This window comes from Hyperolius riggenbachi, chromosome 12 (assembly GCF_040937935.1).
Source record: "Hyperolius riggenbachi isolate aHypRig1 chromosome 12, aHypRig1.pri, whole genome shotgun sequence".
NCBI classification, from domain to species: Eukaryota; Metazoa; Chordata; class Amphibia; order Anura; family Hyperoliidae; genus Hyperolius; species Hyperolius riggenbachi.
Window position 1 is genome coordinate 218,580,752 of NC_090657.1, and position 20,455 is coordinate 218,601,206.

At 48.2% G+C, this 20,455-nt stretch overlaps 1 protein-coding gene across 8 annotated transcripts in view; it reads right to left on the minus strand.

Moving 5' to 3' along the window:
• Positions 1–20,455, minus strand: part of ARHGAP44 (Rho GTPase activating protein 44) — a 178,086-nt gene that overhangs the window by 66,684 nt on the left and 90,947 nt on the right. For 6 of the 8 annotated variants that reach the window (XM_068261912.1, XM_068261906.1, XM_068261905.1 and 3 more), the window contains exons 4-9: positions 12,731–12,807; positions 12,187–12,298; positions 9,065–9,141; positions 2,151–2,289; positions 2,003–2,071; positions 271–352 (exon numbers count right to left, since the gene is read on the minus strand). In XM_068261912.1, the coding sequence (XP_068118013.1) occupies positions 271–352; positions 2,003–2,071; positions 2,151–2,289; positions 9,065–9,141; positions 12,187–12,298; positions 12,731–12,807 (556 nt within the window). The remainder of the gene's footprint in view (positions 1–270; positions 353–2,002; positions 2,072–2,150; positions 2,290–9,064; positions 9,142–12,186; positions 12,299–12,730; positions 12,808–20,455) is intronic. The other 2 variants (XM_068261908.1, XM_068261907.1) reach the window with 1 other exon arrangement.

A 20,455-nucleotide genomic window follows, 5' to 3' on the forward strand; every position in this document is an offset into this window, starting at 1 on the left:
TGTCAGTTCTGTCAGATTTCTACTACTTGCTGTAAGTGACAGCAACATAGGAGAAAAGTAATGTATGGCTCATTTTGCTCTGGAAGAAATGTACTTCTTATTTATATGTGTGTTTAAATTTTAAGATTTTTGTGACAGTTCCTCATTAAGGATGACTGTTAGATTACTAACAATTTAAAGATATGTCATTAACTAATCACCATCTGGTGTGGACAAATCCCTGCCCCACAATCTGGGTACCGCACATCACATGACTGTCACTATACTCACCTTGCTGAGCTTTGATTTGTGGTAGCACAGCTTGCAGTAGCGCCAGAGACTTCCTATGGTACTCCGCCTGTACTTCTATAAGCTGCAAGGTACACAGACAAGGAGAAAATACAGTCAGACGAACAGAGTGCAATCACATAACACAGCAAATGTCCTCATACTAGGAGTCATGTAAGAAGAATCCCACACCTACATGGAATGGTTGCTGGATCCCTTGACAAAGTAATCCAATCAGAAGGAGGGCTCCGCACACAGACTGAGTATGGAACAGATTGAGTTTATTGTCCCACCACACAGGTGCAAGGATCTGACCGCACACCGATGATCGTTTCGGGGACTATCTGGTCCCCTTTGTCAAGGCTAGCACAGATTATCTGCCCTAGCCTTGACAAAGGGGACCGGATAGGCCCCGAAACATTTGTCAGAGTACGGTCAGATGCTTGCATGCGTGTGATGGGACAATAAACGCAATCTGCTCCTTACTCGAAGTCTGTGTGCGGAGCCCTCCTTCTGATTGTTCTCATACTAGGAGTGGCTATAGTTCAGTGCAATGCTACCTCATTTATTGCTGCTGCAAAAAAAATCTAACCCTGTATAAAATGGGCAACCAAAACATGAACCTGCCTGTGTAATAGGGTGACAGTCCCCCTTGTGACCTGTCACGGTGTGGACTTCACAGGAGATCGGAAGGTGTCCTGTAGTATTTGTCAACAAGACAACAGCAGCACATCCCGTAATGGCCGGCTCGCACAAGCAATAAACGCAGCCGTCATCGTTCAAGTGCTGTCCATTCAATTGAGTGGAAGTGCTTTTAAAAAAAAAAATGCCACAAACTTATCTGGGCTTCCTCCAGTATCCCCCGCAGTCCATGAGGTCCCTCAGCATCCTCTGGGCTTCCTCCGTTCTTCCGCTGGCGGCTCTGTTAGTCGAACAACTTGGCTGCTAGTCGGGCGCAACTGCGCATGCGCGGCCCCTCAACGTGAGTGTTATGTAGTCTACATGCAGTCTGTTTTGCAAGCATTCCAATATAATCATAAATGTGTCTGCTGTAATAAGTCTCATCTCAGTCAGCCGCGTACGAGAGGAATTGGCGCAGGAGACTTGGGCGCAGGACACAGCTGGTATATGGCTGATCCTGCTGCTGCAAGAGTTCCCAGCCATGTTAATTACTATTTCCCCTCCAGGCCGCCATGGATGGTGGGGAATGAAATATTTCAGCTTTCAGCAATTGCTAGCGGCCGAATTATTGTGTTTTAAAAGTAGCTTCAGCTCAGTCCTCTGACTGCGCCGAAGTTACTCCCTGTGCGCCCAAGTCTCCTGCGCTGGATTCACTGCGTTCGAGTCAGCCTGGCTCTATTGTGGAACATTGCTGGGGAGAGGGAAGCTTTTTCTCTCCCATCCCACATTCCTGCTCCTCACTGATTGGCTGAGGGCAGTTCAGTATGACAGGAGACTGAGAAAGAAAATACACCTCACCCTTCTGCAGAAGCTGCTGAAATTCGATCTATGCTGTGCTCACGTTTGCAAAGCAAGCTAGATATGACAGTGCAGTTTTAGTAAAGAACTCAGTGGGGAGGAGGGCTGGCGATGCATGCACTATTTCAAGCAGGAGAAAAAAAAAAAAAGAGGAAGGGAGGAAACAACCTCAGGATTGGCTTCAGTCATACAAGTTGTATAGCCCTAAGAATGTTGCGGGAACCTCAGAGAGTACTGACGCGTTTTGTTTACTTACAGTCTGAAAATAGTTTGCATAGTCTATTTCTTTGGCCACAAAGTTGTACATATCCGCCGATAGCTGATCCTGGAAAAGAAGAGGAGGGCGGAATTATTTTTCGGGCACAAGCTTTTAAGTAAACTCAAACAGGTGCCCCGCCTTCTACCTGAACAGCGACTCCACCCACCCTACAGATCTCCACGCGGTTCGCTGCCTCTTCCATCTCTTCCCTGAGCGCGTCAGCCTTCGCTCCGGAGGGCTGCAGATTGGTAGAGATACCGGAGGACTTAGCAGACTGCTGCCACCTATTGGCCAAAAGAGAACAAACCAGTCTGTATCAATGCATGGGAAATCTACAGTCGTATCAATAGCAAATCAGCTGAGTGATCATCGTAATAACAGATAGTTCCTAAATACGTGAGAACAAGACCCAATTTGAAAGGAGCTTGTCCACCAGATATAAAAGGGGCAAAACACGAAATAATAATATGGAAGGACATTAGACTATGACTTCTGGTAGGAGACTATGACACATACACTGCATGACCATGGTAGGGATTAGATTGTGAGCCCCTCTGAGGGACAGTTAAGTGGCAGACAATATGCCCTGTGAAAGATGACGGCACTATATAATACTAAATCATAATAATAATTAGATTGTGAGCTCCAATATGCATAATACTATAGTAGGAAAATAGGTAAGGACAATAGTAGGAATAGATTGTAAGCTCCTCTGAGGACAGTCCGTGACATGACTATGTGCTCTGTAAAGTGCTGCAGAAGATGTCAGAGCTATACAAGTACATAATAATAATAATATGGTAGGACATTAGACTATGACTATGGCAGGATCAGAGTGTGAGCTCCTATGAGGACAGTCAGTGACATGACTATGTGCTTTGTAATGTGCTGCAGAAGATGCCAGCGCTATAGAAATACATAATAATATGGTAGGACTTTAGACTATGACTATGGTAGGATTAGATTGTGAGCTCCTCTGAGGCAATGGGCAATCGTTCCCTGACACACTAGTTCACTGACAAACCATCATTTATAGCCATTTGACACTGCATTGTTATAATAAGCTTGCTTCACTTGCAGAAACGGTCAATAAGATGCTTGCATGCAACTATAATGCAAATTGCATGCTGCTTAAATTTTGGCCAGTCTGCTCTACTTCCTACTGATTTAGACTGTATACTAATTATACACAGCTGGGAATTGGGTCAATCTGCATGCAAGCCAAAACTAATATTGTCTCATTGACCATATCTTACCACGTTGGTCTTTTGATGGAACCACTGTTGCCACTGCTAGCGTTGGACCATTAGACACCACAAACAGCTGTGCATCTGTTGTCCCCATGCCCAACCAATAAAAATTTACTACAGTGTCCGTTACACAATTATTTAATAAAGTGTTAAAAAAAAAGATAAGGCATGCACCAAGTGATCAGATCTGCAAGTGATGGGGCGCTAGTCTAGTTTGGGGGACCCAGCAGAAGGCCTCATAGTGAAATTCAGCTAACAGTGATTGGGTGGACGGCACCCTCACAAACTGCTAGGTTTCAGATAAGTTGTAGTAAACTACGCCCACACTATTCAGCCAATCACAAGGCTTTGTGCTGTAGAGGGTGCTGTGATTGGAGAACTTTCCCCCCATGAGGTTTCCTGCTGTGTCCCCTAAAGTAGAACCAAGGTGATGAAATCTGCCAGAAGATCCGACTCCTGGCAGGTCCACTTCCCCACAGCCCTCTGAGCTCACCGGCCGCGGTGCATCATACCAGCTAATTGTACCTTTCTCCCGTGGATGACTCATTTATCAAAATCCAGAGGCCCCGAGAGGCAAGGTGGGAAACAAGGGTGCAGGAGCTCTTTCGGCAAAAAACAGTGCCGCCATAGCCTCTTATTATAAAAGTTGTGATTATCTGGAGAAACGGAAATTTGGCCGCACGCCGGCTGCCGCTATTCGGCGAGATTTACCTATTTTGCCGCAAATCGCAGCTTTTATATATGCGCCCAATTTGCTGTAAACATCCAAAGAAGGTAAAATTAGTTGCCTGGAGGCACCCAAGTTCCGGCAAGCACTTTAAGTTTCTTGGGCTTGCAGAAATACAAAAAGCGGCATTGCATAGTGGGTGCAGAGGATTCTATCGGGCGACGAAATTTAAAACGCCTGCCAGTAATCGGGTTAAGCAACACCAGGGGGGGGAGGGGGGGGTTAGGGTTAGGCAACACTGGGGGGGGGGGGGTCTTAAAAGTAACCTAAACTGAGAAGGCTATGGATATTTCCTTTTAAACAACACCATTTGTTTGGCAGTCCTGCTGATCTCTTTGGCTGCAGTAGTGGCTGAATTCCACACCTGACAAGCATGCAGCTAATGACCTGATCGGCATTCTAGTTGAGGGACTGTGGCTAATAGTATTAGAGACACAGGATCGGCAGGGGAGTCGGGCAACTGGTATTATTTTAAAAGGAAAAAAAATCCATATCCTTCACAGTTTAGGTTCCCTTTAAAATTCAACACCACCGGGGGGGGGGGGGGGGGGGGGGGTGTTTGGTCTTAGGTTTAGGCACCAGTGGGGTGGGGGTCTTAGGGTCCACTGGGGGGTGACTTGTCAGCCATGGGTCAGGCACCACCCGGGGAGGGTTTCAAGGTTAGGCACCACCGGGGGGGCGGGGGGGGGGGGGGGGGAGTCTTAGGGTTAGGCACCACCAGGGCAGGGTCTTAGGGTTAGGCACCACCGGGGGGGGGGGGGGCGAAGTCTTAGGGTTAGGCACCACCAGGGTAGGGTCTTAGGGTTAGGCACCATGGGGGGGGGGTTCTTAGGGTTAGACACCACCACCAGGAGCTTTAGGCATCGGTGGAGGGAGGGTTCTGTGAGAGACTAGGGTTAGGTTTAACCATAGTAAAATATCTGTAAATATTGTAAATGGCACTGATGATTACTATTGGAATCCAGCAGTGGCGTAGCAATAGGAGTTGCAGAGGTAGCGACTGCATCGTAGCCCTTGAGCCAGAGGGGCCCCATGGAACCCTTCCGCAACCAAAGTATTAGCTTTTTATTGGTCCTGTGGTGGTAATAATCACGTATAAAGATGCTTTGAATAGTAGTAATCATTATCAAACGGTTCCCCACCCCCTTCTTGCACCTCTGACACTTTTTTTTTTTTTTTTTTTTTTTGTCTTGTCACTAACTGTCCCTCAAAGGAGCTCACAATCTAATCCCTACCATTGCCATATGTCTATATTATGTAGTGTAAGTACTGTAGTCTAGGGCCAATTTTTTTAGGGGGAGCCAATTAACTTATCCGTATGTTTTTGGAATGTGGGAGGAAACCGGAGTGCCTGGCGGAAACCCACGCAGACACGGAGAGAACATACAAACTCTCTGCAGATAGTGCCCTGGATGGGATTCGAACCAGTGACCCAGCGCTGCAAGGCGAGAGAGCTAACCACTACGCCACCGTGCTGCCCTGCCGTTGCACTGAGAGACATCTCAGGCTCACTCCAACCTGAATTATCGCAAATTCTTTCTGTTTTAGGAAAGCAAACTTGTTTTTCTTAACATCTTAGTAAGGGGGCTTTTAGGACCATTGTAGTCCCTTACACACTCCAATGAGTTCTGGGTCACCATGAGTTTGCAGGTTAGTCTATACCTCTCGGTGTTACAAGCCCTACTGCATAGAGCCAAATTAATCCATGCCATGCACTGATGAGGATCAAACAATCCGAAACAGTCTGTATGCATGTTGGATTATTATGGCTCTGTACAAATTAACAAGCTGACACATCATTGCATTCCAGCGGTTCTGGAGGTGTGTTTAGCTTCTAAGGGCAACAATGGTTAATTTGCATATATTTAGCAGTGTTGCTCTGGGAGACATCTCAAGCTCACTCCAACCTGAATTATCACAAATTCTTTCTGTTTTAGGAAAGCAAACTTTTGTTTCCCTTTTTTCTAGGCGCCTTTATTTCATGAATGCCCCAAAAAGGTCCCCAACTCCCCACAAGGGAAAAAATACATTTCAAGCTGCTGCAGTCCAACAGAAACCTCAAGACATTAAAAACAAGTGTCTATCCGGACTGCGGTGCTAAGACCTCACCCCACAGGGGAGGGGGGGGGGGGGGGGTGGTACACATTGTATGCTCCATGTTCACTTCTATGAGCACAATTACCGTTATACCGCTCCCTGCACCCCCTCTTCCTTTGTTCTACACTGATATAAGTTACTCTCCCACTTTCTTAATTACTTGAAGCTTTTCTTTTGCTTGTGAGCCGCTGACTCACTCTAGCGGCGGCGAATCAATAGATCGAGCGGCTTCATTTTCCACAAAGCCCCAGAGACGGCTAGCCTGAGTCACGCTGCCCCGGCTGTCTATCCGCGCGCACAGAGTGATGGATGCAAAGCGATGGGTCTGACCAGAGGAGGGAGGGGGAGAGGGGCTGACCTAGCTTCCGCGGTTTCCACTCTTTCCGGCAGTCAGCCATTTACCCAGCGCTGAAGCTCGCTTGTTCACTTCCTATCCCCGCCCATGAACCAGCACCTCTGGGTGTCCCACTGACCAAAGTGGGAAGATCTAGTCTGTTCAAATCACTAGCAATAAATGTCACATCCTGCTGGGTATGCGCCAAGAATGGCATGGAAAGGAGTTCAAAGAAAGTGATGCTGTTTCTAGGACATTGGGTGTGGTCCTTGTACTCACTGCACAGTTGCCACGCAACAAACGACGGCACACAGGGGCGTAACTGGAGAGGGCGCCACATGCAATCGCAGGGGGGCCCAGAGCTGTGAAGGGTCCTCCAACTATTAACCTTCCCGTCCTCAGATACAGGGGACGATACTTCAGATCCATACAAGGAGTCGCACACCATGCGGGATTGTGAGGTGCAGGACCGTAGCCAAAGTTCAAGAAATTCCAAAAGGTCTGCTCACTCAAGCAAGTCACCATGAGGTGCCAATTGTCCATTCAATACCAACGTAACGTTTCGGGGCCGCAGCGGGTCCCCTTTATCAAGGCATGTACAGAATGGTAACAGTGCCTTGATAAAAGGGACTCGCTGTGGCCCCGAAACGTCACGTTGGTTTATTGAATGGACATTTGGAACCCCATGATGTAATAAACAGCCTTGCTGGAGCTGACCGAGCGTGCAGATCTTTTGGAATTTCTTATACTTCAGATCCGGGGTTTGGTGGCTACACTTGTCATGAGTGTTTTATGGCCTTTGTGAGATGGTCCCCAAGACCATGAAGGGCAAAAAGGGGAAGGGTGTGAACGCTGGGGGTGCACCATCAAAGTCCCGCTGGGGGGTCTCACGAATGGTAGATACGCCACTGAGGTTACACGATACGCAAGGGACTGGGACTGGAGATGGACTCCAGAAATAAGAGGTGAGGAAGCCTGGAAAGGTAAAGGAGAATAAGTAACAATATCCCCGGGAGAGGGAGGGAGAGAGAGAGAGGGAGAAGGAGAGGGAGAGAGAGAGGGAGAGAGAGAGGGAGAGTGCCCGTCTGAGTGCCCACAGCCTGGAGGTAGAGACAGGGCAGCACAGACAGACATGGAAGCCCCGGGAGGAGAGACTGTGCAGACAATGTGACCAGGAGGTCTTGGAGGATGAGGCCCATTTCCTGCTACACTGCAGCAAATACGCACCTGTGAGGACCACCCACTTCCAGAGACTCTCCGCCCACATCCAGGATTTTACCTCCACAGATGAAGAGAGGAAACTCTACATCCTACTGGGGGAGGAGGAAACAACTGTGCAAATAGCTGCCCGATATGTCACAGCCTGCCACCAACTGAGAGGAACATGATACCACATGGACTGTATCCCCCCAATACCCCCCTATGGACTGTATATCCCAGTCCCCCATGCTGTCCCTTACATCCTCCACACACCTTATGGACTATATACCCCAACCCCCTATATCCTTCCCTTATTCCCACAATCCCCCCTCCCCATGTTAATGTTTTGTTTTGCTTTGGCAATGCTAAATGTATTTGGTCCTGCCAATAAAGCTTTTTTGGATTTGGAGAGAGGGGCAGAGAGAGAGAGAGAGGGAGAGAGAGAGAGGGAGAGAGAGAGAGAGAGAGAGAGAGAGAGGGAGAGGGAGAAAGGGAAAGGAAGAGGGAGAGAGAGGGGGAGGGAGAGAGGGAGAGAGAGAGGGAGGGAGAGAGAGAGGGAGCAGGCAGAAAGTGGGCAATAGAGGAAGAAGTCCAGCTGGCTGCTAGAACCATGAGGACAGAAGTCGACCCTTGGGACTTGAGGATCTGCATCACCTGCCCTCTTTTTTTTTCCATACAGGTAATAATACCCTGGGCTCAGAGCAGGATCATCCACCAGGCAACCTAGTCAGGTGCTTGGGGCATACTGGGCTTCAAGAGGCCCACCTGCCTCTTTCTTTGACCTCTCTCCATTTTAGCTTACCAAAAGAACCACAAGTGGCCCCCAAAACTACTACATTGCCTTGGGCCCCATTGCATCCTAACCAGGACTGTGGAGTCGGACCAATTTTTGGTACCTGGAGTCGGAGTTGGAGTCAGTCTCATATGGGAGGGTAAAGAGGGGTTTCGGGGTGAAGGGGGTCTTGACAAAAGGGGCCGCATAGTCCATCTGCAGGCACAAATCTAAATATACAATCTGTCAGCCAAGTAATCAGAGCGCCCCAATATAAGCTACTGTAAGACAAGCAATCCTTTTAGAGCCATTTGAAAAAGTGTCACATGACCCTAAGGAGTTAACAGCAGGCTCTGTGGGTGGGGCTACGAGGTAGTGCAGACTACATGTGGGCGGAGTGCAAACTTTCTCCTTGGTTATATCAGCTTTTTACAAAGGGTCAATCAATACCATTTCTTCTCTGAACATATTTTGCTTTGAGTGCTAAACCCATACATTAAACTGTGCATTATGGAGCGAGTTTAAATCCGTATTAACTTTGGGAAGGTATTTTCACACACCCTGCTTTAAACAATGCTAGGCAGTTTCTCACATGCATGGCCACCCAGTCTGTGCTCTTTAAATACAACTAATATCACTTCCTGGGGACGGGCCTCCCATTAAATGAGTTTGTCCTTACCTTGCTCTAGAAGAATCCATATCCAGGACTAATTTGGCTAAGTGCTTCCTCTGTTTTTGGATGTTGGGGATCTCCACCTGAGGACAGAAATTAAGATGACCTGTCATGGCAAATAAAGAATCAATGTAACTCCCACAGGTTGAGCTTAGTGAGGCGCAGTCCGGTGGCAATGGGTTTACAAGGTCACACATGAAACAGGATAGTAAATATCACTTATGCTGCCCCCTCTGCATGCTGGGCCTTGCTATACTGCATGTCCAGCCCATGTAGAAAACACTAAATGTAAAACACCTTCAGTCTCACTCAATGTAAAATCAATTAAACTACACACTGTGCCAATACAGGAGGAACCAGTCCAATGGTCCAAGTCCCCGCCTCAAGCTCCTCCCACCTCTGCATCACAGCAGGGTGCCATGGGTGTTCTCCATGCTCTGATCCTGCACGTCAGGCTCCTCCCTCCTCTGCATCACAGCAGGCTGTCATGGGTGTTTTCTCTGCTCTGATCCTGCATTTCAGGCTCCCTCCTCCTCTCTGCATCACAGCAGGCTACCATAGGTGATTTCTCTGGTCTGATCCTGCATGTCAGGCTCCTCCCCCTCTGCATCACAGCAGGGTGCCATGGGTGTTTTCCATGCTGTGATTCTGCAGGACAGGCTTCTCCCTCCTCTCTGCATCACAGCAGCATAGTCCCCAACCGTCCTGTTTTCGTCGGGACTGACCCGATTTGGGAGGGCTCTCCCGCTATCAGCTATGATCCCCCAGTGTCCCGGCTGGCTGGGGAGGGTCAGATGCAGGGGCGGACTACCTATTTGTGCAGGAAGGGAGGCAGCCAGTGAAAGGGAGCTGGTGGCAAAGTGGCGGAGAAGTTTCCCCCCCTTTCCTCACCTTGGGGCTCCCTTTCCTGGCTCTCCCTTCCGGATTAATGTGTTTCTCCGCAGCGGCTGACAGCGGGCGGGGAGGACTTACCGGTTACCGCTGTCCTTCCAGCAGGCAGAGGGAGCTGTGATTAGAGATGGGAAGTTCGGATCTTTTCAATGATTCGGTGCCCTTCCTGGGGGCACCTATACACCTTGCTACATATACTGGGGAGACCTATACACCTGGCTATACTGGGGAGACCTATACACCTTGCTACATATACTGGGCACCTATACATCTGGCTACATATACTGGGGACAGCTATACACCTGGCTGCATATACTGGGGACACCTATACACCTGGCTATACTGGGGGCACCTATACACTTAGCTACATGTACTGGGGACACCTATACACCTGGTTGCATATACTGGGGACACCTATACACCTGGCTACATATACTGGGGACAACTATACACCTGGCTATACTGGGGAGACATATACACCTGGCTACATATACTGGGGAGACCTATACACCTGGCTGCATATACTGGGGAGACCTACACACCTGGCTACATATACTGGGGACACCTATACACCTGGCTATACTGGGGAGACATATACACCTGGCTACATATACTGGGGAGACCTATACACCTGGCTACATATACTGGGGACAGCTATACACCTGGCTACATATACTGGGGAGACCTATACACCTGGCTGCATATACTGGGGAGACCTACACACCTGGCTACATATACTGGGGACACCTATACACCTGGCTACATATACTGGGGACAACTATACACCTGGCTATACTGGGGAGACATATACACCTGGCTACATATACTGGGGAGAACTATACACCTGGCTACATATACTGGGGACACCTATACACCTGGCTACATATACTGGGGACACCTATACACCTGGCTATACTGGGGAGACCTATACACCTGGCTACATATACTGGGGAGACCTATACACCTGGCTACATATACTGGGGACACCTATACACCTGGCTATACTGGGGAGACCTATACACCTGGCTGCATATACTGGGGAGACCTATACACCTGGCTACATATACTGGGGACACCTATACACCTGGCTATACTGGGGACACCTATACACCTGGCTATACTGGGGACACCTATACACCTGGCTACATATACTGGGGACACCTATACACCTGGCTACATATACTGGGGACACCTATACACCTGGCTACATATACTGGGGACAGCTATACACCTGGCTGCATATACTGGGGAGACCTACACACCTGGCTACATATACTGGGGAGACCTACACACCTGGCTACATATACTGGGGACACCTATACACCTGGCTACATATACTGGGGACAACTATACACCTGGCTATACTGGGGAGACATATACACCTGGCTACATATACTGGGGAGACCTATACACCTGGCTACATATACTGGGGACACCTATACACCTGGCTATACTGGGGAGACCTATACACCTGGCTACATATACTGGGGAGATACTTTAAATTAATATATTACTAATTTTAAAATGTTAATACCGGTATGAAGGAAAATGAACCAGGATAGGAAGGACCAGTGTGGTTTGAATTATAAAACCACATATTTTTCTTAGGAAATCTTTATGGTATGTGTGACTAGGGGTGTGATGGCCCATGATCAGGGGTGTGGCAGGGGCGGGGCTTAAGTGTCCCTCTTTCTCATCTCAAAATGTTGGGAGGTATGCAGCAGGATACCATAGGTGTTTTCTACGGTCTGAACATGTCAGGCTCCTCCCCTCTGCATCACAGCAGGATGCCGTGGCTGTTTTCCCTGCTGTGATCCTGCATGTCAGGCTCCTCCCTCCTCTCTGCATTACAGCAGGATTCCATGGGCACTTCCCTGCTCTGATCCTGCATGTAAGGTTCCTCCCCCTCAGCATTGCGGCAGGATGTCATGCGTGTTTTCCCTGCATGTCAAGCTCCACCTGCCTCTGCATCACAGCAGAATGCCATGGGTGTTTCCCTGCTCTGATCCTGGATGTCAGGCTCCTCCCTCCTCTCTGCATCACAGCAGGATGCCATGGGTGTTCCCCTTCTCTGATCCTGCATGTCAGGCTCCTCCCTCCTCTCCGCATCACAGCAGGATGCCATGGGTGTTCTCCCTGCTCTGATCCTGCATGTCAGACTCCTCCCTCCCGTCCGCATTCGAGTAAACCATGTCAGTTCCTTACACCAGAATTCCCCTTTAACCCCCTCCTTTTACCTCCGAAAGGACAAACAAAGGTTCCACCACGTCTCGCTCCACTTCCTGTTCAAAGTGGATGAGTTCCTGTGCCATCTTGTCCTCCGCTTCCCCGCACAACTTCAGCATCTTCCTGCAACATGACAATCGGGGACAGAAATACATTTATGAGGAACTTCAGACCCCTAGGAAAATCTCCTGCACACATTCCTAACACAAATCTGATGCGCTTCACTTTAAAATCAGGAAAAAAATAAAACTTCTAGGCACCTTACAATCATATTCTTATGATATAACCATTCTAGCTGTGCTGCACTCTCCTAGCAGCAGAGCTATTGGGAAGGACTGATGATTTCTCCCACACCACCCACCTGTTAAACACAGGACTACACTTCCCAGCATCCCTAGCGTTGAAGGTCTACAGCCAACTGGCAGCTAAGAACAGAGAACCCTGGCAGGTCACATCGGTCTGTAGTCCCTCTGGCCATTGGGTGACAATGAGCAGGAGGGAGACTCATTTTCAACACACAGAAGGTAAATTGTAAAGTAAATAGAAGATACTCACCCAAGCAAGGAATCGTCTCCAAGGACAGCGGATCCCTCCATCAGACACTGAGCCAGAGTGATGAGTGGCAGCTTTTTCTACAGGAAATACAAAGATGACTTTACTGACCTCCTCATACCAAACTCTGAGCATCAAGTTATCCTGCCCTGGGGACACATATTAATACAATACAATACAATAAAATTTGTAAAGCACTTTTCTCCCATAGGACTCAAAGCGCATAGCTGTGTCTCAGATTAATACAGGGTTTCAGGCTGGGTTGTGTTACAGAGGAGATAGTCAGATGTTCATGAATGCCAGACTGAAAAGGTAGGTTTTCAGTTTAGACTTAAATGCTTCCAGGGATGGGGCTGTCCTGATTGGGTGTGGCAGGGAGTTCCAAAGTGTAGGGGCAGCATGACAAAAGGCTCTGTCTCCAAAGGTTTTGAGGTGGACTCTGGGGGTGACCAAGGTGTTACGTCCTTTTGATCTAAGATTGTGGGGGGTGTGATGTAGTTGCAACAAGTCCTTCAGGTATCCAGGGCCCAGATTGTGCAAGGATTTGAATGTCAGTAAGCCAATCTTAAACAGAATTCTCCATTTTATCGGTAGCCAGTGGAGTGAGCTCAGGGTTGGTGTTATGTGGCAATGGCGGGGTTGGCTCGTTAACAGCCTTGCGGCGGCATTCTGTACTAATTGCAGGCGGCGTAAGTCTTTCTTATGCAGGCCTGTGTAGAGGACGTTGCAGTAGTCTAACCTTGATGTGACGAAGGCATGAACTAGGGTTGGAAGATCCTCTGAAGGAATTAGGTGTTTAATCCTTGCAATATTCCTTAGGTGAAAGAAGGAATGTTTCACAACAGCTGAGATTTGATTCCTGAAGCTTAATTTCCCATCAATCAGTACTCCCAGGCTGCGCACACAGTCTGAGTTGTTCAGGTCTGAGTTCCCTATCCTTAGCGGTGTTGGTTGAGACTGGAGCTGCTTTGCTGTTGAGCCCTGGCCCTCGATAACAAGAACCTCAGTTTTGTCAGCATTAAGTTTTAGCCAATTATTATTCATCCACTCCTGAAGCTCAGCTAAGCATGCGTTTATTTGTGGAGTAGGGTCTGTGACATCAGGTTTGAATGACAAATATAGCTGGGTGTCATCAGCATAGCAATGATATGTCAGGCCATGTTTTTGTATGATTTCTCCAATATTGTTCTATGTGCGTACATACAAAGTGTGCATGTCTCCTTTGTGCATGCACAATGTATGCGTGTGTATGTATGATCACACGCATTATGTGGATGCACACACTGTGTGTGTATGCTATGTTTTGTGTGTACACAGTGTGTGTATGTGTCAGTACATGGTTTATGTCTGTGTGAGTGTGTGTATGTGTGTGTGTGTGTTTATACATGCAGCATATATGTGTGTGAGAGTGTGTATATATACAGGCAGTGTTGTGTGTACAGGCAGTGTGCGTCTGTGTACAAGCAGTGTATGTGTTTGCGTTACTGTATACACGCAGTGTGTGTCTGTGTGCAAGCCATGTTTTGTGTGTACGCAGTGTGTGTGTGTACGTGTGTGTGTACGTGTGTGTGTGTGTGTACGTGTGTGTGTGTGTGTGTGTGTGTGTGTGTGTGTGTGTGTGTAGGCAGTGTACGTGTGTATGCAGTGTGTGTGTGTAGGTGTGTGTGTGTAGGTGTGTGTGTAGGTGTGTGTGTAGGTGTGTGTGTAGGTGTGTGTGTGTAGGTGTGTGTGTGTAGGTGTGTGTGTGTAGGTGTGTGTGTGTACGTGTGTGTGTGTGTGTAGGCAGTGTACGTGTGTAGGCAGTGTACGTGTGTATGCAGTGTGTGTGTGTAGGTGTGTGTGTAGGTGTGTGTGTAGGTGTGTGTGTAGGTGTGTGTGTAGGTGTGTGTGTAGGTGTGTGTGTAGGTGTGTGTGTAGGTGTGTGTGTGTAGGTGTGTGTGTGTACGTGTGTAGGTGTGTGTGTGTGTAGGTGTGTGTAGGTGTGTGCAGGTGTGTGTAGGTGTGTGTGGGTGTGTGTAGGTGTGTGTGGGTGTGTGTAGGTGTGTGTGTGTGTGTGTGTGTGTGTGTGTGTGTAGGTGTGTAGGTGTGTGTGTGTAGGTGTGTGTGTGTGTGTGTGTGTACGCAGTGTGTGTGTGTGTAGGTGTGTACGTGTGTGTACGCAGTGTGTGTGTGTGTGTGTGTAGGTGTCTACGTGTGTGTACGCAGTGTGTGTGTGTGTGTAGGTGTGTGTGTGTACGTGTGTACGCAGTGTGTGTGTATGTGAATGTGTGTAGGTGTGTGTGTGTGTGTGTGTGTAGGTGTGTGTGTGTGTGTACGCAGTGTGTGTGTGTAGGTGTGTGTAGGTGTGTGTAGGTGTGTGTGTACGCAGTGTGTGTGTGTGTGTGTGTGTGTGTGTGTGTGAATGTGTGTAGGGGTGTGTGTGTGTGTGTGTGTGTGTGTGTGTAGGTGTGTGTGTACGCAGTGTGTGTGTGTGTGAATGTGTGTAGGGGTGTGTGTGTGTGTGTGTGTGTGTGTGTAGGTGTGTGTGTACGCAGTGTGTGTGTGTGTGAATGTGTGTAGGTGTGTGTGTGTGTGTGTGTGTGTGTAGGTGTGTGTGTACGCAGTGTGTGTGTGTGTATGTAGGTGTGTGTAGGTGTGTGTGTGTGTGTGTGTGTACGTAGTGTGTGTATGTGCGTGTGTGTAGGTGTGTGTGTGTGTGTGTAGGTGTGTGTGTGTGTGTGTACGTGTGTACGCAGTGTGTGTATGTGCGTGTGTGTAGGTGTGTGTGTGTGTGTGTGTGTGTGCGTACGCAGTGTGTGTGTGTGTGTGTGTGTGTGTGTGTGTGTGTGTGTAGGTGTGTGTGTACGCAGTGTGTGTATGTGTGTGTGGGTGTGTGTAGGTGTGTGTGTAGGTGTGTGTGTGTGTAGGTGTGTGTGTGTAGGTGTGTGTGTAGGTGTGGGTGTGTGTGTAGGGGTGTGTGTGTGTGTGTGTACGCAGTGTGTGTGTGTGTGTGTGTGTGTGTGTACGTGTGTACGCAGTGTGTGTGTTTGTGTGTGTACGCTGTGTGTGTGTGTGTGTGTGTGTGTGTGTGTGTGTGTGTGTGTGTGTGTGTGTGTGTGTGTGTGTGTGGGTGTGTGTAGGTGTGTGTGTAGGTGTGTGTGTAGGTGTGTGTGTACGCAGTGTGCGTGTAGGTGTGTGTGTGTGTGTAGGTGTGTGTGTGTGTACGCAGTGTGTGTATGTGTGTGTGTGTAGGTGTGTGTGTGTAGGTGTGTGTGTAGGTGTGTGTGTAGGTGTGTGTGTGTAGGTGTGTGTGTGTAGGTGTGTGTGTGTGTGTAGGTGTGTGTGTGTGTGTAGGTGTGTGTGTGTGTGTAGGTGTGTGTGTGTGTGTAGGTGTGTGTGTGTGTGTAGGTGTGTGTGTGTGTGTGTGTAGGTGTGTGTACGCAGGGTGTGTGTGTACGCAGGGTGTGTGTGTACGCAGGGTGTGTGTGTACGCAGGGTGTGTGTGTACGCAGGGTGTGTGTGTACGCAGGGTGTGTGTGTACGCAGGGTGTGTGTGTACGCAGGGTGTGTGTGTACGCAGGGTGTGTGTGTACGCAGGGTGTGTGTGTACGCAGGGTGTGTGTGTACGCAGGGTGTGTGTGTGTGTGTGTGTGTGTGTATATACGCAGTGTGTGTATACGCAGTGTGTGTGTGTGTGTGTGTGTGTGTGTTTTATGGCTGTGTGTATATGTGTGTGATTTATGGCTGTGTGTATGTGTGTCTCTCTCTTATAAAGTAAAGGTCAAAAACCATCTGTGGGGCTGTAGCAAAAAAAACCTACTAATGGCAGAGAACAAAAAAACCTGTTCGGTGGGTCATCATTTCTCTGTATGGGAGCTGAATACACGAGACGCAGATGCCAATGAGATACGTTCAGTCTTAACACCTGGGGTTTTTAAAGTAAAACTGAAGCCACCTGAAAAAAAAGTTAGCGGCTTGGAACACACTAGGCAGGAACGCTAGCGTTACACAAAACATATGCGTATTTGCCACTAATTCAAGTCTATGGGCCCCAAGTACAAACGCTAAATTCTGCATAATTTTTAAAAAAGCATGTAAAACGCACATAGTGTATTTCAATGGAGACGCAGGGGAATGCGTAAAAAAAAAATCCATTTGGTACTATACTTTATTGTAATTCAGTATTTATACAGCGCCGTCATCTGCAGCACTGGACAGAGTATATTGGGGTTGATTTATTAAGCTCAGCTTAATAAGAGGAGTGCGAGTTATGCGCACACTACGCGTGGTAGTGCAGCATAGGGTGTGCTGCTAACTACACAGCGCTCCTAGCTAATAACGGCCGCTCCGCTGAACCCGCCCTGAGCAGAGTAGTGTAGTGTATGTATCATAGTCTAGGGCCAATTTAGGGGGAAGCCAATTAACATCTGTATGTTTTCTGGGATGCGGGGAAAAACCCAATGAGTCTTCCCTGTTTCCTGTAGCTGCTGGGCTTCCAACCCGAAACCTCCCCCGACAAGATTGACAAGCAATGATATACTGTATCTACCTCCGCTCATTCGGGCGCAGGCGCTCTTCGTTCGGGTGAGGTGGAAATAGCTGAACCCGATTGTATCAAAGGACTTGCGCCTGCGCAGTAGAGCGGATCCAATCAGGTTCGGCTATTTCTGCCTTACCCTGAACAGAGAGCCACTAGTGCACCTGTGCAGGATCGCGGTAGGTAAATATGTACCTCGCCGTGGTTCAGGGGGCTGCAGAGCTGGATTGGCGGGACACCGGAGGATGCGGGAAGCCTCATTAGGATCCAGAGGCTTCCGCCTCCCGAGGTAAGTATCCCCCAGTGGTGTTGTTTTACATTACAGATTTTTTTTTTAACGTTATTTGCTTAAAGGGATACTGTAGGGGGGTAGGGGGAAAATGAGCTGAACTTACCCGGGGCTTCTAACGGTCCCCCGCAGACATCCTGTACCCACGCAGCCACTCACCGATGCTCCGGCCCCGCCTCCGATTCACTTCTGGAATTTCTGACTTTAAAGTCTGAAAACCACTGTGCCTGCGTTGCCGTGTCCTTGCTTCCCCTGATGTCACCAGGAGCACACGGTGCAGGCACAGACCATACTAGGCCTGCGCAGTACACTCCTGGTGCCATCAGCGGGATCGAGGGCACGGCAACGCAGGCGCAGTGGTTTTCTGACTTTAAAGTCTGAAATTCCAGAAGTGAACCGGAGGCGGGGCCGGAGCATCGGTGAGTGGCTGCGCCAACACAGGATGTCTGCGGGGGACCATTAGAAGCCCCGGGTAAGTTCAACTAATTTTCCCCCGACCCCCCTACAGTATCCCTTTAACTGGTGTAATACGCCTTTGGAAGTCCTCGGAAGTTTTTGGAAGCACTCGTGCCCCTGAGTGTTTCTGAAGGTGGGCTGCTCCACACTGCACATGTTCGAGCGCACTCACGCATGCGCAATACGGAGCAGCTCAGCTATGAAAGCATTCGGGGACTGCTAATGGCGCGGCATTTCAACACAGGACATCGGTGGAGCGAGGGGAGGCAGAGAGCACCAGAAGGGCTCTATGGGGTCCAGAGTCTCCCCTCTACATAGGTATCTATATTTGCTTCCAGGGCCGGATTTTTTTTGGAAAGGCCACCAAGGCCCGAGCCTTGGGCAGCTGCAGCCCAAATGGGCACTCTGGACATGAAATAGGGGTTGCTACATAAGAAAGAGAATGCTGCAAATGGTGAGCAACACATGAAAAAGGGAAGCTGATGTCCAAGAGAGCTGTGCATGAAAGAGAGGGGCTGCTGTAGATAGAGGTACATGGAACAGGGGGCAGTACATGGAATGGGAGGGGCTGCTGTACATAGAGGTACAGGGAACAGGGGGCAGTACATGGAATGGGAGGGGCTGCTGTACATAGAGGTACAGGGAACAGGGGGCGGTACATGGAATGGGAGGGGCTGCTGTGCTTGGAAGGGGAGCCCCAATATACGTGGCCAAGAGGCAAAAAAGGTATAAATCCTGAAAACCTGGGATTCCGGCAGTAATGTCCTCTTTAGGGTTATTTCTATGGCTACAATTGTTTATCTCACCCGCTTACTTTCATTCCATGTTCACTTTAACTAAGCCCAGTTAATTCCCATCATGCAGTGCAGCCATTCTCCCTGCAATTATTCTGACGCGTTCCAACTGCCAATCACAATGACAGCCCATCTCATCAGAATGGTAATGTTATTCCAGATTCGGCTGTGCCGGAATGTTCTACCCGTTTATATAACTGCACTCCGTGCGTGCGCCGGACAGAGAGAGAACACATCTACTCAGATCATACAACGACATGCCAGAAACCCAGCTAGATCAAATACTACATAGAACAGGCCTCCAAACCCCCCCCAATCAGATTCCTTCTTTTGTCTCATTTTAAAGTGATCTCAGATGTTGGGATAGTCAGGGAATTGCTAATAAACATGAGTTGATGCAAATAGTTATGCAAATTGTATGTAAATGTATGCAGTCTGAAAATAAAACACAAATGCTACAGCAGTTAAAGGGAACCCAAGGTAAGAGTTTTATGGAGGCTGCCATATTTATTTTGCTTTCAAGCAGACCTGCACCCAGAAATTCCTCTCTGCTCTCAAAGATAAGCATCAGCATAATAACCTTTAAACAAAAACATGTCTTTGTTACAGCTGATATAAATCCTGCAATACATCTGCAGTGTGTCTACTTCCTGCTTTCATGGAAGCAGACATATTGTGAACATCCTGTGCTTACCAATTAGCTGCTCTGCTGAGGCAAATAAAATTCCAAAGTAGGCACAGCTGAGAGATCAAATTTCAAATTGTGATTAGTCAAAGATGAGGGGGAATTAGAAAGGCTAATCTCTCTAAATACATACAGGGTGCGTTTGTCTATGTTTTCCTTCTGTCCTGTGCAAGAGTTCAGGTCCACTTTAAACAATGCAAGTTGCCTGGCTGACCAGTGCCATTAATTCTAGGAACTTGCAATGCAATTTCCCTTCAGACCGACAGGTCGAATTGATAGCTCCCGACATGTCCGAGCTGCTATCGTTTGATAACGGGATCGATTTTGTGCAGTCATGGTCTGTAAATCGATCACATTATTGATAGGGAGCAGATCGGATATGCCGGAAATTATCGATCTGACCCATTGAACTGATGGGAAATTGCATTGTGTGTACCTAAGATTATACTTTTAGCCATAGACCCTGAACAAGCATGCAGATCAGGTGCTCTGCTTGAAGTGTGACTGAAGTATCTGCATGCTTGTTTCCGGCGTGTTATTCAGACACTACTGCAGCCAAAGAAATCAGTAGGGCTGTCAGGCAACTGGTATTGTTTAACAGGAAATAAATATGGTTGCCTCAATAAAACTCTCACCTCGGGTTCACATTTTAAGGTGCCCATCAATGATACAATCTTGATTGTACAATCTTACCAAATCTATGTAGTAGAAGTGAATACATGTGAATACAAGTGGTGAGATTGGACAATCAAGATTGTACTATTAATAGGCACCTTTAGTGGAAATATTATGGGGGCATGGGCGGAGCTAGGACCGCACAGTAATGCTACACACACACTTGAGATGAAAGTCTTTGGAAAATGAAAGATCACAGACCAATTTTACCCCCTTCCATGTAGTATGAGAGCCATACTCTACACAGTCTATTCTATGGAGCTGAACTCCCCATCAGATAAAATCTTTGCAAGATGCTGCACACAAAGATGCT